The 16,860-nt window shown below is 42.1% G+C and overlaps 2 protein-coding genes across 4 annotated transcripts; both read right to left on the bottom strand.

The window, feature by feature from the left end:
* Positions 1-2,500: 2,500 nt before the first annotated feature.
* On the bottom strand, positions 2,501-12,681 carry elmod3 (ELMO/CED-12 domain containing 3). 3 transcript variants are annotated; one of them, XM_031849680.1, is made up of 14 exons: positions 12,585-12,681; positions 10,744-11,570; positions 9,893-9,964; positions 9,722-9,796; positions 9,565-9,634; positions 9,140-9,202; positions 8,926-9,014; positions 8,299-8,422; positions 8,053-8,175; positions 7,574-7,704; positions 7,167-7,243; positions 6,921-7,048; positions 6,165-6,450; positions 2,501-4,903 (listed from the first exon to the last, which is right to left on the bottom strand). In XM_031849680.1, the coding sequence occupies exons 2-13, from the start codon at positions 10,777-10,779 to the stop codon at positions 6,209-6,211; spliced, it is 1,230 nt and encodes a 409-aa protein (XP_031705540.1). In that variant the 5' UTR covers positions 10,780-11,570; positions 12,585-12,681; the 3' UTR covers positions 2,501-4,903; positions 6,165-6,208. The 3 variants fall into 3 exon arrangements, with proteins under 3 accessions (XP_031705540.1, XP_031705539.1, XP_031705541.1); XM_031849679.1 differs by having other exon boundaries at positions 2,501-6,450; XM_031849681.1 differs by lacking the exon at positions 12,585-12,681 and adding an exon at positions 12,272-12,578 and having other exon boundaries at positions 2,501-6,450.
* Positions 12,682-14,597: 1,916 nt separating this feature from the next.
* star (steroidogenic acute regulatory protein) lies at positions 14,598-16,441 on the bottom strand. The gene is made up of 7 exons (XM_031849432.1): positions 16,378-16,441; positions 16,045-16,152; positions 15,802-15,932; positions 15,438-15,596; positions 15,103-15,287; positions 14,855-14,948; positions 14,598-14,717 (listed from the first exon to the last, which is right to left on the bottom strand). The coding sequence occupies exons 1-7, from the start codon at positions 16,439-16,441 to the stop codon at positions 14,598-14,600; spliced, it is 861 nt and encodes a 286-aa protein (XP_031705292.1).
* Positions 16,442-16,860: the final 419 nt, after the last annotated feature.

Genomic DNA, 16,860 nt, shown 5'->3' with positions numbered 1-16,860 from the left:
TAATAGGCAAATATTATACTAATTTGCTGTTTACTTGACATCTAAAGTAGAGACTGTTAAAAAAATACTAGCTAGCAAATATTAGCTCCAAATATTAGCGGAACTATGTAACTTTTCAAATAATCAACAACACATTTGTCTTTTTACAAATTAAATTTTGAAGTAATTATAAATAAAAACATTTATTGTTGTAGTTGGTCGAGATCAAACACATTTCATATACTGGCAGGTAGTTTAACTGTAACAATGCATAGTTTATAACTTGATGTATTTTATGTATGTTAAATCTGAATTTGCTCAGTGTTTCTTATATACAGCCTATGAAAGTAACTGATAACTATAGATACATATATAGTGGAGTCAAAAGAATCAGAATCAGAAATCAAAAGTATTTCCCTCTGATTTATACTGAAGTACAAAGTGTAAAAAATGTGTAATTGAGTACAATACTTGAGAAAATGTACTTACTGACTTTCCACCACTGACATAAAACGACCAGGAGCCTTTCTGCCTGCATTGTTCACATGTAATGTTGTGTTTTTACAGCTCATACTTAAAGGATATGAATACCTTCCCACCGTTGTACACAAGAATGGTATAGTGTTGGCTACACTTAAACACAAAAAATACTAATCCAGGACTTGAAGACAGGAACTCCAGAGCATTCATGTCACTCACATGGTGATTACTCTTAAGGCAGTAGTCAGAGTGGCTTTTTTAAAAAGAGGCTCGAGTGCATTGTGTCAGAAAAGACAGCATGCATGATCACAAAGAGCAGATGAGCATTGGAGGCCTTAAATTACCTTAGATAGGACAACTGTTTACACTTAGCACTTACACATAATTGCAATGCAGACAACAGAAACCAGCACACTTTGCTTTTAATGGATATTACATCACTTTTATTTGCGTCTATAAATCCCTATTAGGCAACCTATGCAGAGCATAAGTTTAGGGTCTGTGCACACAGCCTTGAGCTGAGCGTCAGCATCTACTGGGCAGGAAACAATGACATCAGAGAGGGAGAGAAAGGGAGGAAGAGAGTTGGGGGAGGGAAGACGAGAGAGAGAGAGAGAGTAAGAAATGCTCCAGCAGGCTCACTAGGTACGAATGGAAACACATAAAAAACTCCCTCCTGCTCTTTTCCTTTCACGCTCACTGAGCATGTGGACACCTAAACCCTCCCTCAGGATATCTGACACATAACTGATGTCTATGTATTAGATTATTTACCCTTTAATGGGCTCCTGAGTGATACAATTCCAGTTGTCTTGCATTTGCCCTTTGCTCTCCACTGAAACCACGTGCAAAGAATGCCAATACAAGTGCAGACAGCACGGAAAAGTATTAGCAGATATGAAAAACAGTTTATGGAACTGAGATTTCGACACAGATTAGTGATTAAAAAAAGGTCGGCAGAAATATTTTTTCCACCCTGTGTGTGCTGTGATTCAGCAGGTCCACCACAGCCCAGTCATCTGGCAGCGTGGGACTGGAGCCACAAGTCTGATTAAGCGCAGATGTAGAGAAGTGCACAGCGCCAATTCCTTTGGAGGCATCCCAAATGTTTTGACCCGGGACCAAAACCCCCTTTTTCTAGAGATCATTGCAAATATTTCAACATTGTAGTGGCCTTGTTATGGCACAAGGGAGGCAAATTTACGAGAATTTCTTTTTAATAGTGCTTCAATGATTTGTTATTCACAATTTGTTTCCCTGATGAAAGGAGAAGTGCAGACGGAAGAGCCTTGAACTGTGAGACCTTCAAGATTGTCTACAGTCTGCCAATATTGGTCCTCCGCCCTGAAGATGAAGCACCGGAGGTTCACTTGAAACTAAACAACCAAAGGGGAAATAAACAAAGATTAGGTTTACATTTCACAAGAGTTAGCCGATTCCACTTTGAAAGATAAAGCACTGACAAATGGAGGTTGTGATGTGTAAATCACACTTAAGCATCTGCCATTTGTGTACATGAGGGTATTTTGTGGTACTACAATACATAAAACACTGAATAATGTAGCACCTGTAGCCTGTAAGATGTTCTCTTATAGCTTCAGTCCTTTTAGTTGCAGATCTATTGAAGTGTGCACTCTAGTGGCGGAATTACAGAAAAGATATAGATGCAAACCATATTGTCTCAATTTAAAACTACATCATAATTATACAAAATGTTTGACTATTCAAAAAATGTCAGTGTGTAAAATAAAATCTTGATTTTAGTGTGCGCTTTTTTTTTTCTTTCTCAAATAAAAGCTGCTCACTGCTGGAAAGAAAATTAGAGTTGAAACAGAAGTTGATTAATCGAAAGAAAATCAATCTGCAACAGCTTTAACAATAAATCATATTTGTTTAGTCTGGCCCGAAATGGAAATATTTCCGGTTTCAGCTTTGCCAACGTTTTGTTTCTCTCACAGACAAATACAGCGTGGAGTTGGAAGCCGGCAGTAAAAGTATTAGAAGGCCACAAAGGGCTCAATGATTCCACAGAGAAAACACATTCGTTTTTAAACAGCATTTATTTAGCTTTCTCCATACAATACATTTAATGTACAACAGCACATACTGTATTCTGAAATAACTCTCAGTATAAAATAGGGCTTCTACAATCAAGGTACAGTCATAAAATGCTCTGAGGGACATGACGACGACGGCAACAGGAAAACACCTTCATATAAAGCGCAGGATATTGAGAGAAGAGATTGTACTTGAAGCAGAACTTCACACCACACCTCTCAGAGCATCCGACATCCTGCAAGAACCCGTTTTTTTTTGTTTTTTTCTTTCTTCTTCTCTTGGTTCTGGTGTCACAACTGAAGAGATTCCAAATGATGATCAACGCATAAGAATATGATCTATTACAACTGCTGAAAATATGACTTTTGGTAATATGAGAGGATAAATTAAGTCTAGTTTGGATACTGAATATATACCAACTTCAAAGCATACGACGTATTATGACCTCTTATCAAGTCTATATCTTCACAATCATATACTGAACTGTTTGTTTGTGACTGTAGCTGTAAAGACCGGATTGTTTCCGAGTGTTTCCCGGACATCAAACACTTAAAACACAGCAAAAGTATACTGTACCACCACTGAAGCCACAAGAGAACCAGCTTATTTCAAACATGGTAAACATCAGCCAATTAAAGATCGTCTTAAAAAGGATTTCATCATCTGCAGATGTGTGTGGGCCTATATAGTCTATAAATGTGTCTTTAAATAGAATACACATAACATTGACCAGCTTTTGTGTTAGTTTGCTATCACGTAGTACTTCAGGTGTTGAATACACATTATACAACATGTCCAATTGGTATGAGAGAAGGCCTAGGTACAAGGAAACGAAAAGAGAGAGTCTGACTGATATCAGGAGAGAGAAAGGAGAGATTTGTCTCAAGTCTTGAGGTAAGCAATGTGTTTCAGTATAATGCCCTACAGACAATCATACAGTTACAATCATTAATTCTCTATATACAAACTTCCTGATTTACATACACTGTACTGCTCCTCAGTTTAAAATTGAATAAAACTAAATGCGAGATCATGTCCATGGTGCAATTTTTCTTAGAGGGAGGAGGGGAGTCGGACTTCATGAAGCCTGTTTCATGAGGTGGGCGATGATGAACATTATGGCTATTGAAGATGGCCTGTTTCCTCTTGCATACGTCACACATACTATCAAATATCTACAACAGTGCAAATTGTCCTGTTCGATCAAAACACTCGCAAACAAGTGGCTAAACTACATCAGCTCATTTTTTAAGTTATATGGTTGAGGATGGAGATGACAAAGTACAACTATCCGAGTAGATGTTGACGTGGAAAGTGTACATGCGTGTGTATTTTATGTGTGTGTGTATGTATGTATGTATGTATGTGTGTGTGTATGTATGCATGTATGTATGTATGTATATATCTATCTCCATTAGGCCTGCATGTTTTAGGGGGTCACATCAACTCTTGTTTACTGCGTTACATGAATGGAGGAAGTCTACTGTGGCACGGTGGATCAAATGAAAGAAGGAAAGAAAGGAAAGAAGGATAAACCAGCGCTCTACCCCACATGGCTCCACTGGATGTAGGCACCGCTTTAACTGTTACCTTCTTAGAAGACAAGGTTGAGCTCAATAACGTGTCAAGCCTATCCCACATCTCTCCAACACATACGCTGCGCCAAACTAAATGCGTGTCTACCGAAGGAGGCTTAATGCAAATACTAAATAAATGTGCTATAGTAGTAACAGTTTGCGCACCAATTGACACTACGGACTGTAACTGAGACATGACATCGACAAGCTTTACGAAGAGGAGGAGGCTATAAGATGCTACAGTACTAGTGCTACCTGAACATGCTACAGATTGAGACTACGATGATGGGAGACGGTTTCACATTAGCACAAAGCAGGAACCAGCTTTGCTGAGGAGCTCTATCCATCCCAGGCCACCGAGCCGCTGACTGCAGCTTGTGTCCAGAACCAACATTTGTTTTTGTTTTTTAAAACCAAAGAATGTGTTCTTTGTTTGGGATAAATCTTGTCCTCACAAATGTTATGTACCATTTTTAAAATGACAAAAGTACCGTCTTTGCAGCTTGATGGATCAAGTAAAGCTGGCTTATTGTGTGCAGATGAAAGCACCCCATCTGTAGTCAGTTCCTGTCAAACACACACACACACACACACACACACTCGCTTGCACAAGCGCACAAACCCTGAAGTTAGGAACGATTCTATCGTCACACAGCACTATCGTTTTGATTATCATTGAGTGAGAGCTGGGATTGCATACTGTACTATACATCTCCTAGGAGAGGCACCCTTCATCAATATCAGCTCATTCATTTCATTTCACACACACAAGCCTACACACACACACACACACACACACACACACACACTGGAATACATTTTCAACTGGTCAAATAAAATTACAATCACATGCTTTATAACGGAATGTAGAGAAAGCTCATACCAGACCTTCCACTGTAGCCGGCACCAAGCCGAGCACACGGACTCTGTTATGAAACGTCTTCTTGGCTTTAACCGCAAGAAGTTAAGAACTGAGAGGATGTTCTTACATCCTGGTGGAGTTTAACAGAGTTAAAAACCCTTCTCGCGGTCACTCAGCCATCAGTTTAATAACAACGTTCTGAACTGCCTTCATGACAACTGTGAAGTTATGACAGCTGTCCCTTCAGAAAGGTCTAAAATAGTTTTTTGTTTTTTTTAATTATTTAAAATATATTCCCCCCGTTAGTGGGAGCTCTGGACTAAGTCTATCAGACCCACGTGCAACAGCAACAACTGGCTATGCCTCCACACATCTGGACCTCTTTCACATGACCAACATTTCATTCACGCTCCAATAGAGAATGCAAAAGTCATCACACCTTCAAAGCAAGCTGCATTCAAAGTCTACAGTGTGAGATATTTGAGAAACAGCATCTACTGGCAATGTCGTCTCCCTGCTCAAAGAATTCGGTAACCTCCCTGGGTTTCCCATCTGCCGCTCTCCACTCGCGCCGAGAGAAGACTTGCTTCTTGTTTGCTCCGTAGAAGGGCTTGAAAGTGGTTCAGTTCTCTCTTATCGCCATAAAGTTAACAGAGCGTTTAACAATATGCATTATGAGCCGTTAGGCTGCTCGTGTGATGGAGCTGTAATGTTGGAGCGAGAGGGGACGTCACGCTCCCCCACTCTGCCGTGTTAACAGACCCTGATTGAGAGATCCTCGGGACATACGTTTCTGCGTTTTGGACTTCTAGGAAGGTAGAGTTTAACCGAGAATTTGGCAGCTATCTAATTTGGCTACTAAATCCACATAAAAGTGCAACAATCACTTTGTGTTTCTGACCTGCATCAGCTCTTTATATTTGACTGTTCTGTGTTCTCCGTTTACAAAAATAAATTAAACATTACTAAAACAAAATCAAACCGAAATCTGAAAGACCCCCCCCCCCCAAGCTTTATCTGATCAAAGTGCAGCACCCCAGCATCAATGGAAGGAGTGGAAGTGTTTGAATAGGTTCAGATAGCAGGTCCTAGATCAGTGACTGGTGGCGTTTTAGCTCTCTGAGAGTAAGCCACTCACACATACCGTGATAGATGTACTCACAAACAGGATTGCTCTCTCTCTCTCTCTCTCTCTCTCTCTCACACTCACACACACACACACACACACACACACACACACACAGAGTCTAGCTTAGATGAGTCTGGCCTCTCCCTCCATGTCTGGCGGAAGTTCACACACTCCTGTGAAGTGCATCTCCTTTCCCTTGCTTCCATGTCCCGTCCCGGCTCTGGCCCCCAGGCCGGGAGAGGGCTGTTGGGCCTGAGGGTCTGGCGACGTCCCACGGGGGATTCCACCTGCCCGCCTCTCTTTCAGGAAGACCTCTAGTCGGCGCAGCATCTGCTTGGGGTTCTTTTTGGCAAACAACTCCACCTCTGAAGGGTTAGGAAAACACAGAAACTGTGGGACTCACACTGGTATGACAATCTGTGCCTCTGCAGTCGGATTTTGAGTTCACTGCAGAGACACGCGACTCGTGTTTTAAAGGACGAGTTCGACATTTTTGAGTATACATGAGAAGATTGATACCACTCACATAACTTTCAGTCTGATTAAATGTGGTTGTTTGGTGAAAAGAGGACGTAAAAATCAGGGCAAAAACATGTAGTTAAAAGAACACTAGGACTTTTCCATTTCACTCATTCTTCTTATTTGTCAAAACAATGCGACTAGAGGTTCAGGTGCGTTATGCTAGTTGTGTCTTATGTAGTCTCGATCTGACTCCAATACGTGCGACACTTTCACCGGAATAAAATGCATCTGCAACAGAACGACAGATCTTCTCATTACAAGTGAACAGACATCCTTTACAAAGTGCCTAGAAACCGTACTCCACTTTCTTTACCTTTTAGTACAAAGCCAGAGTCAACTATGGTCTTCTGTTGGGTCTTCCACAGTTGGTACAGGTGCAGATACGTAGCAACGTAGAACTCATTCAGCACACCAACCACTTGCTGGCGACGATTGCACTCCCTGGCGTGACCGAAGACAAAAGTTGGTGAAGACGTGCGGTGTGACAAATACACAGCGAGCCACAGACATACTCGAGAGGATGCAGTAAAAACAAAGAAACTGAGGATCAGTGACCTACTTGGACATGGCTTCCTCTCTGAGTACTTGCAGAGCGATGCGGGTCATGTTGATTGACATCACACTGAATGGAAAGTTCTAAACCAGAGAAAAAACACAAGGAAACGTCGGTCCACACGTAGTACTGATAGAGGCTACAGGAGCAATGCCTGAAACCAGCTCGCTTTGTAGCTGACTTCATTGATCCCCGAGGGGGAATTCTCTTTTTCGCTGTAGTTCCCTTTGCAGGCAGGACAAAGGGTCAGGGTCAGCTACAAAAGTAGCACGCCTGGAGTGAGAGGTGTTTCAGTGTCTCCGAGGGATTAGTGAAATCTGATTCCAGAATAAAACACACGCATGCACGCACACATTAGCCGACTCTGCTGGCATGGGCAATTGAATTGCGAGCCGGTTGCGCCTCTGTGATACCTGCGTCGGGTGTTGTGATAACTTGTAGATGTCTCGAGCCAACGGGAGAGTCTCTGGGTCCATCACAAAGTACAGCGTATGCATCAGTCCTAGGAAACCAGTGCCACGTAGGTCGGTGGCTGGGTCTGTACCTGCAGCACAGAAAACAAAACAACACATTGAGTCATGATGTTTCCTTGTTATAAATACCATCAATTATTTAGGATATATAACCCTCTTTTCTAAAATAAAACTTATAGCATCACACAGAGGCTTCAGAACTATCTTTCAGCTAATGACTGATGGCATATATTTAGAGAAGCATTTCATACTGAACCACCATGTGTTGCATTGACCGTTCCTAATGAACCGTAACATTCTTTAACAATTACATTGTGAAATTAAAGAGCAGTTCACTAGCAAGATTATTTTAATGTGAACATCCACAGACTTGGACCGCTGTATCCACAGCGAAGGAGCGGACCGAGTACGTCTCTCACCCTGAAAACCGATGTTTTCCCAGTGCGCCCCGAAGCGAGGACAGTCCAGCCTGCTGCCAATCAGCCTCTTGTAAATGGTCTGGAGGACACGCATGTGGACCGCTTGGCTGTTGTCCACATGGCCTATAAAAAAACGCACAAAAATATGCAGGAGTGAGAATCAGTGGTTTATTGGACACACTCGTAACTTTGACACATGGCGGGGATGTTTACACAAACAAGCCCAGAAAACACACACACACTCACACTGTGCGATGGCAAAGACCAAATCCCTCTCCTCCAGGAGTTCCCTGTGCAGCCGCGGAGGTCCGAAGAGGAAATGTGTGATCGCTGCCAGACCTGTCCTGCGTACGGTTGGCTGGATGTTCTTCTACAGATGAGGGTTAGAGCAGAAATACAATACCGCTTTAACACTATAGTTAGCACTATCAGTACAATTCTTAAAGTAATCCACTTGATACTTAGTTTGTAAATATTTGCATCATAATAAAAGCTAGACAAGAGAATTGCAATTTCATTTTACTAAAATAATTATAGTTTTGGCTCAACGTATGCATGTCACTGTTTTACCCACACACTGTAAATTCTTTATTTCCCTTACTGACAAGTGACGCATGTGAGACAGGTCAAAATGACGTTTCTAATTTGCTGTTGCTTTAAGAAGCTTTAAGAAACTGGTTCCCTTTCCATCCCTGGGAATCTTTTACTGTGATATCAAACTCAAAGTCTGCAAATAGCAAAACAATGTGGTGGAAATATACATTTTGTTGAATTTAGCCTTTATTTGTTCAAACAAAGTGCTACTTCTGCTATTATTTGAGAGCTTTATTGAAATATCAGCTTCTATATTTGAGGGCAAGTAGTGTTCCTTACCATCAAGTCCCCGAGGTCTGTGGTCTGGAAGTACTGCAGCGCTTCATTGAAGGAGATGAGCGGAGTTGGGTTTGAGTCCTCAGTGATAGCTGGAGGATATCACATATAACGTTAATCTTTTGGAACGGCAACATAAAGACAAAATAAAATGAAATTCAACAAAGCAGTCACAGTATCTTAACGCAAACAGGTGATACAGTAAGATGTATCTGACCTGGTTGGACGTTCTCCAGAGCCTCCCACTCTTCTCTGGCCTTTTCCAACTCCACATTTTCCTCTGCAGAGATAATAAAAAAATTAAAAAAAAGATAAGACGTCAAACTAAAACACCCGACTGTGTCGCACACTCTCACACACCAGGAGCACAGATAGGTGATGAGTATCTTCTCAGCCAATGGTGCGATGGCCGACACCCATCCAATTCATTCTCAGTCATAAATCCTTCCTCTCCAACAGACCTGCATCACTCAGAGTGTGCCACTGAGACCCCGTGCTTCCTCCAAGCAGGCAACCTGCACTCCTGAGGGAGGCTTTACCTGCAGCAGCAGCTGCCTGGTATCTAGGATACACCGTCTCACATTCCGGTGGGAAGAGGATGCGAGACAAAGGGGAGGTTGTGCGACAGCGCGTGTGCATTACCTGCAGGTTTAGGCTGGTCCTCTCCGGCTGCCAGGGTCTGCAGGAGACCGTTCTGCTTCAGTGCTGAAATCTGCACAATTACCAAATAATGGATTACCTTACAATCAAGGAGGCACATGCTGGTTGCAGTGCGATGCGGAGAATGAAATGCAATTACCGGCAGGGATCTGAGTGATGCATTGCCGTTGGTGTGGTCTTTGACACTGTGACTAATTATCAGTCCGTTCATGACCTGTGAAGACAAAAGTTTGAATTGTCAGTTAATGAATAAAAGACTGGCAAAGAAAAACAAATTGCGATGAATCAACGGAAATATATTTTTACTCACAGGCTTATGGTTGGAGTGTCCATTGGTGATATCCTCTAATGGTTTACATTCACGGGACAAACCATTCAGGCCCTAACAGGAGGCCAGCAACACAGAGCAGATGCTTCAGACATGTATACAATGTACAAGTAGCACAGCTTTCACTGCTTTAAAGACAAGCAATTCATTATCATGGCACGATTCTTTATTCTCACTTTTTTTTTTTGTAGCTCTGACGTCCCTGTAATCTATGTTTAGTGAAAAACATTGAGTACAACAAGCCAAATTAAATCTCAGAGCTATCTCAGAAGTTGAACACTTGGAAACACCTCACTTATTCGGTCTTATTCGGATGCGTCTTGTGTTGGTCGATCCGGTAGTTTGAGGGTACACTTCCTTTGAGGAAAACTGTCCCTGGCCTGTTACGTTGCAACCAGCCAGGAAGGGGACATACTTATCCGACTGTCTACAAAAAAAAGCAGTACACGAGGCTAGAGACCAGGGAGCAATAAGTAATGTTACGGCTAGAAAACCAAGCTGGGGATAAGGGGAATGCCCTGTCTGCAAGCCAGACCACAGATTACACCTAAAGCAGAGGGACAACTTTCAACCGTAGGCCTTAATTTACACTACTTAAACAAATGAGCTCTTAATTGTTTATTAAATAGTGTGGTACAGGAGAGGAACATGTATCCCTGAGGGTGACTAAATCAATATGGCAACAGTGGTACGACAGCACCTTCTTCCATTCTGTCGACCACCACAGCAGGTGTTGCTTTATGTTTTAATGGTGTTAAGTTGCTGTAAACAAAAACACTGGAATGACATTAAACGGTTACAAATGTTGAGACCAAAAGGTGAAATAATATTACCTCAGTGTGGGATGCAACATCAATGTCTTCTTCCATTGCATATGAGTTATACGTGTTGGCTGGCGAGCGTGTTCCTGATCCTGGCCTCTAAAGGCTTCTGTGGTCATGGACTGAGATGGGCTGAGGAGCTGATGCAAGGACCACCATGGTTTCTGTAGTGCACATTAGTAGTGCCTGCAAATATCTATGCTTTTCTCCTCATGTACAGAGAGAACTCAAATGTCCACAGTCACAAGTATGATTTACCAAAGCTATCGCTTGCAGAAGAAATCCATACTGTGCACATCATATTGTTCTCCTTTTCTGCGTTACAGCGATGATTGTGTGGTTGAGATGGCAGCTGGGTTTTATTAGCTACTATAAAGTCCAACCTTGAGTGTGTACACGGACAGGAATGCGCAGGTATCGGTCTGCAAGAGCTGACACGAGGAAATGGCTATCCATCAATGCACAGCATTCCTAGAAACCTGCCTCCTTCCTCTTCTCCGCAGATGTGTTTGGCCAGTGGGTCCACTGCTCAGCCCCATCAGACGTGCAAAGACGCTGGATAATGACATTGCTTTTCCGGGCTGGGCTCTCCCTGTCCGAGACACTTCATGTCTTTGGCACTCAAGACAAATCCAGTACGCAGCGAGAGGTTACGAGCACAGTTGCAGTTTAATTCACTTTGAAACAGAGCTGTGTTGTGTCTTCAGCCTCACATGAAACAGCCGCACACGTCCAAAGTAGGAAGTGAAGGTGTCCAGGGAGGTGTGGGTCATGGATAGGGTTCTGGTATGGTCAGAGTCCTGAGGAGGGGCGGTCATATGTACAGAATATCTGGAAAACTAGAACAAAGAGAACCATTGAAATACGCAAACATTTGCAATACTTAAATACAAATGTGAGGTGGTTGTACTTCACTTCACATTTATTTTACAGCTATACAAGGTATTTTATAAATTGAGATTTTACATATACAACATATAAAGAGCTCATGTACTTTTAAAAATAGGACGAACAAAAAATGCTAATTGCACATAAATCATAATTAAATAACACATATGACTCAGAGGGGTAGCAATTCTCTGCATGGAGCACTTTTATTTTTCATACTTTGTATATTTCACTCGAGTGTCATTTTTAATGCATGGCCTTTTACTTGTAATGGAGTATCTTTACAGAATGGCATTATTATTTATATAAGTAATCTGAATACTTCCTCTAAATCACAGAAAGATATAACGTTATGTAAAAACTAAGGTGTCAAAATAAATCACTGCAGATTTAAATGCACTGTGTCATGGTAAAAAAAAAAATCAAATAAAAAAAAAAAATAAATAAATAAAAAAAAAAAAAATAAATAAATCACAAAAATGTCTCGAGTCCATCTTTGTGAGATGACAGTTTGCTCTGACAGCTAACGGTACAGTAGCAAGCTAGCAACATTATCTGTAGCAACCTTAAAGCTAGCAATATGTCAGCTAGCAACCCGCAGGCACACAGACGCAGCTACAGCTTCTCCTCAAACCGACAATGCGCTACTTACTTGCACAGGTTGCATGCAAAGCCAGCCGGAAATTGCCGCAAACAGCTTAACAGTTTGTGTCATGAATATGAAGTGCAATGAAGCGGTCGAGACCTAATAGCTATCACAAGAAAAAGCCAGCTGTCAGGCTAACTAACGGGCTAGCTGTAGCTCTAGTGAACTGTAACGGGGATGGACTCTGTGCACAAATCCGACAGCACCGAACGGATTAACCTGCTTTTGTTTCAAAGGTATATTTTAAAAAGCGCTACAAAACATTGCGTGCCGTGAGCTGTCCGACTATATTATGCGATATGAAGCATTTCAAAAGTACCTCAGTTTCTGACTGTTTCTCCCTCCAATCTCAGCTTCCCTTCCCCCGTCCAGTGGCCACGGTAATTTCAAGTGCATCCTGGGAATTGTGGTTCCCTGTCGGACTGTAGCTTCATTACGTCATTGCGCCCTCTCTCTCTCTCTCTCTCTCTCTCTCTCTCTCTCTCTCTCTCTCTCACCGATATGATGGGCTCAGAGACCTCCTTTTCTATCTATACCTCCCTTCAGCACAGATACTGTTCTTTGCTTAAAAAGAGTTTCATTCTTTTTTCTCTTAACTGAAATAAGTATGTTAATATTTAAAGGCCTATAAAACAAAGATTTAAGCTGATGTTTGGAGTTGTTTTTCAGTCAATGACACATAGATGAGAACTGGATGAAACAATAAGTAGATTTCCTGAGGGCTGTCCTCAGTAACAGAGATTCAATATGACGGCTACAGAGCTTGTTTTGTATTCCTGTGCTTATTACACTGCACTGGATAATTCCCCCTCCCCTTTCCCAGAATTCCTCTGCTACTCGCGTTACACAAATAATAGAACAAGATCTCCAAGTGGCAACAACTCTGCTCACATCTGCTAATGTTAAATTGTTTAAGGATTTCAAGCAGATGTCAATTATTACCCTCTGGGACATTCTTCCTCGGAAAATATGTTTGTTTTGCATTGCGCAAGGCAGCCCTTGGAACTATGCTGCTGAAGTTTGTTTTATTTAGAGGAAGGAAGGATCAACCGAAATGTGCATTTGTCGAGGGGCTAAATTCTCAAAATGATTATGAACTGGGCTAACACAGCTCACCCTCTATTTCACCTCAGAAGCTTCCTCCAGGCTTCAGTCTAGTCTGGCCTTAGTATGTCATAGTTGAATAATTGTGCAGTAGTGATGGTGAATATCTTGCAGCCAACTTAATCATGTGAGACAGAAAGTGAGACCTCTACTCTTAAACTTAATCCTGGCCCCTGTAGTCTGCACTACATCCCAAGAAAGTGAGTTGTTATATCTTGGATCAACACACAAAATAGGAAAAAATGTTACACAACTGGTAAAAATGGAGGACAGATTTCCTGTTTGGGATGAAATTCACTGTTACTCAATCTTGTGGAATGTGCTGCTGGCTCACACTGAACTGCACGCTGCTGGGCTCCTCACACATCCGAATGGCCAAACACCTGCTCATTCTGGCAGACTGTCAGTCTGAGAACCCATCAAGGAACAGGGAAACATTTTTTAATGAACTACGTTTCTCATGGCTTAAAAAGGAGTCTTTAAATCCATCCATCTCCTCCCTGTCAACATGGAATGATTGTGCAATTGCGGTGTAAATTCCAAGATGAGTTCTTGGCTTTCAGTTTTTTTGTTTTTCTTCTTATGGTAGTAGAATCTCTGTATTCAAAGTCTGTGTGACCAGGTATATGTGTGGACTATATGTTTGTATTCTTAAGCACGACCATTGAAATGTTTTATGAGCTTTTATTCAGGAAAGGGCAGAGTAATCATTCTCCAAATTGCTTTTACAACAGCATAATAAAAGCATAAAAACATAAATACCAATGACTTTGCAATCGTTTCTTCACTTGGCAGTCATTGTAATGTAATGCATCTGCGCAGCATCAATAAATAAAACACTGAAATAAAAGTGCAGTTTCACAACAAGAGGGAGCAACAATAACTGGTGTGTTATCAGAAGGAAACAATGTGCAGTTTGGTACACGTTTTACCGCTCACACTGACTCAATGTGTCTGCTAAGGCAGAGCGGAGGGATATGAAGGTATGTATCAGAAATCAATATCTCATGACAGATTTTCTATGAAGAGGGGAAAGAAAAACACACATTTGCCAATTGAAACCATCTGTATTCAGATTTTTCTAAGATCTCAGACAAGCATCATCTTCATCTGATCTCCTACTCTGGATTTTCGTATTGTTTCAGCAGTTATAAGCTGACGTTTGATTTTTTGAATGAGCACAGTTTACTCCTCTGCCACTGTTAAGCGCACTGTGCCAAAGCTCAAGTCAGCAGGCATGAGCCATCTCCATAGAAACATTATTGGCCATCCTTTGCCGGAGGTGGTTGGCAAAGTCCACCTGAGTCTGAGAGAGCACTTTGTTTATGATCGTCTTTGGGATCCAGCCCTGCAGACGACAAAGAGAAAGACAATGTTAGATTGTATAACATGATGATTAGACACTTTACACAGTTTTACTTTTAGTTCTTGAATACATTCCAATACAGATCAGTGTGGTTACTGTGGGAAATAATAGTCACGTACCTTTAGATCTATGCTTAGTAACCAGGTGAACTTGGTCTTATTTGGGTCTTCGGCACATGGCTTCATGACTATACAGGTAGGGCCATTCTCCGCCCTGAAAAAGGAAAAGATCAATGTACAACATCAGTTTAAACTGCATGAGATATTCTCATCCATCCACTGCACATAAAATAGTCTATTTACTCCTAAGATAAATGCTTGCACGTATCACAACAAGTAAATGATTTCCCCCTCAGGTGAGAGCTCACCTCACCACACCCCTCTGCTCAGGCATTTTCGTGTGCTGAGTTGACATTCCTGCCAGGAAGCAGGTGGAGCCGCGGCGCTTGGCACAGCGGACGCTGACAAAGTCCCTCGGTCCCACCACATTGCCGGGTGTCCCTGCAGAAACCTCATGGGTAACCATTGTGTCCTGACCGATCTTTTGAAGGATCTGTGGGATGCCATTGTGAAAATCTATCAGTGTTCTTGGATTGATATATGCAGTATGTCTCGTTGTGAATTGTGATACTTCATTTTAGGTAGCAGAATCTAAAGGGGATCCCTGTTCATATTCCAACCCCTGGGGCAGCCTCTCTCTTACCTTAACCTGTTTGACGTTAGGGTTCCAGTCCCCCATTTGCTCCATGTTTCCCACCAGCTCCTCGTAAAGATTGTCAGAGTGTTGCTCCAACATCACCTCCAGCTTGAACACCTTCCCAATGTCAGGCAACACCTTACTCAAGACTTTGTCTCCGTTTGCCTGAGGAGAGGTGTAAAGAAGTAATGGAAGGATGCATTTGAAAACATCTACAGCGGATAGTGTCACATTATCTGTTCTCATCACCAGCACTTTCACTCTTCAGACCCACACCTTTAATCACAACATGACAAGTGCTGTAATGTTTGAATTTGTAAATACTTAGTGAAATACTCTTCTATTCTGTGTGCCTTGTCTCAGTACTCACGGCTACAATTTCAATGGTCCAGCCGTCTTGTTCGCTGAGGATGCTGATTGCCTTCTGCAGTGCGTCCTCACCTTGCTTCAAGTAAGACATCTCCTCCTCGTTGTACCCCTCCTCTTCTTCAATCCGAGAACCTTGGAGGTAAAATATGTCAACTTCCACTGTTATGTTTCTGTATTTTTAAGTCTATTTTTAAGTACTCAATGGCAGCATTATTTCTATCTGTCTCGACATTTAACAACTCACTAAGGAGGGAGCTTCGTCGGCGGACCTGGCTGATCCAGTTACTGGGGCCCGGACCTGCCAGTCTGTTCAGCTCATGGTGAATGGCCTCAATGGCATTCTTCCTTAAACCTGTTGAGGCAGAGGGAATAAATACAAAGTTTCTACAATTTTAAATCAATTGATTGCAAATTCTGTGTATGAAAAGGAAGACAATCACAAGAAAAGAAGATTTTAGCTTTATTCTTCCTTCATTTTTGTCATTCAGCCACACTGACCCTCGGCTCTCTGCAGAACTCATACATTTAAAAAAGCAAGATTGTTCAATGTCAGTCTAAACAGGACTGTCCCACTCACCTGTCATGTTCCTCGTATGCCGATATGAGATGCCAGCAAACAGTTTGAAGGTTGCAGGCAGCATTTTCTGTTATAGGAGTTTGTTGCAGCTTTAAGAGAACTAGAAAAGTGTAAAAGCAAGTCGAGCACAAAGGTTCAATATTTGGCTGAGCTGTAAAACTTCTTGAAAGAAGTGAACCAACGGCTGAGAGTGCTGTAGAGAAGACTTGGATTTCTAACTGTGGAGGTTTGAAAGTGTCTGAATATATAAGAGCAGTACCCACAAGGTCGCCGGGCTATCACCACGTAGATAAACACACACACATCCCCTCACTGGCCATGTCGCCAAGGTTGCGTGGCGGACACGACGAGCATGTCTCAGACTCTCACAAACACTGTGTCAGATAACGTCCGGTGCCCGGGCCCACTGCATTGCTCACACACACACACACACACGCACACACACACACACACACACACACACACACACACACACACACACAC

This window comes from Anarrhichthys ocellatus, unplaced genomic scaffold (assembly GCF_004355925.1).
Source record: "Anarrhichthys ocellatus isolate YVR2014 unplaced genomic scaffold, GSC_Weel_1.0 scaffold9, whole genome shotgun sequence".
NCBI lineage: Eukaryota > Metazoa > Chordata > Actinopteri > Perciformes > Anarhichadidae > Anarrhichthys > Anarrhichthys ocellatus.
The sequence above is the reverse complement of the archived record's forward strand: the minus strand, read 5'-3'. Positions and strand labels throughout refer to the sequence as shown.

Excerpts from the sequence above, each read along its gene's own strand:
- elmod3 (XM_031849679.1), bottom strand. The coding sequence starts at position 10,779 with ATGGAAGAAGACATTGATGTTGCATCCCACACTGAG. Across the intron at positions 9,965-10,743 it reads ATGTTGCATCCCACACTGAG|GGCCTGAATGGTTTGTCCCG; the intron begins GTAATATTATTT and ends GCCTCCTGTTAG. Across the intron at positions 8,423-8,925 it reads CAGACCTCGGGGACTTGATG|AAGAACATCCAGCCAACCGT; the intron begins GTAAGGAACACT and ends CCTCATCTGTAG.
- star (XM_031849432.1), bottom strand. The coding sequence starts at position 16,441 with ATGCTGCCTGCAACCTTCAAACTGTTTGCTGGCATCTCATATCGGCAT. Across the intron at positions 15,933-16,044 it reads CCGACGAAGCTCCCTCCTTA|GTTCTCGGATTGAAGAAGAG; the intron begins GTGAGTTGTTAA and ends TTTACCTCCAAG. Across the intron at positions 15,288-15,437 it reads CTAACGTCAAACAGGTTAAG|ATCCTTCAAAAGATCGGTCA; the intron begins GTAAGAGAGAGG and ends GGCATCCCACAG.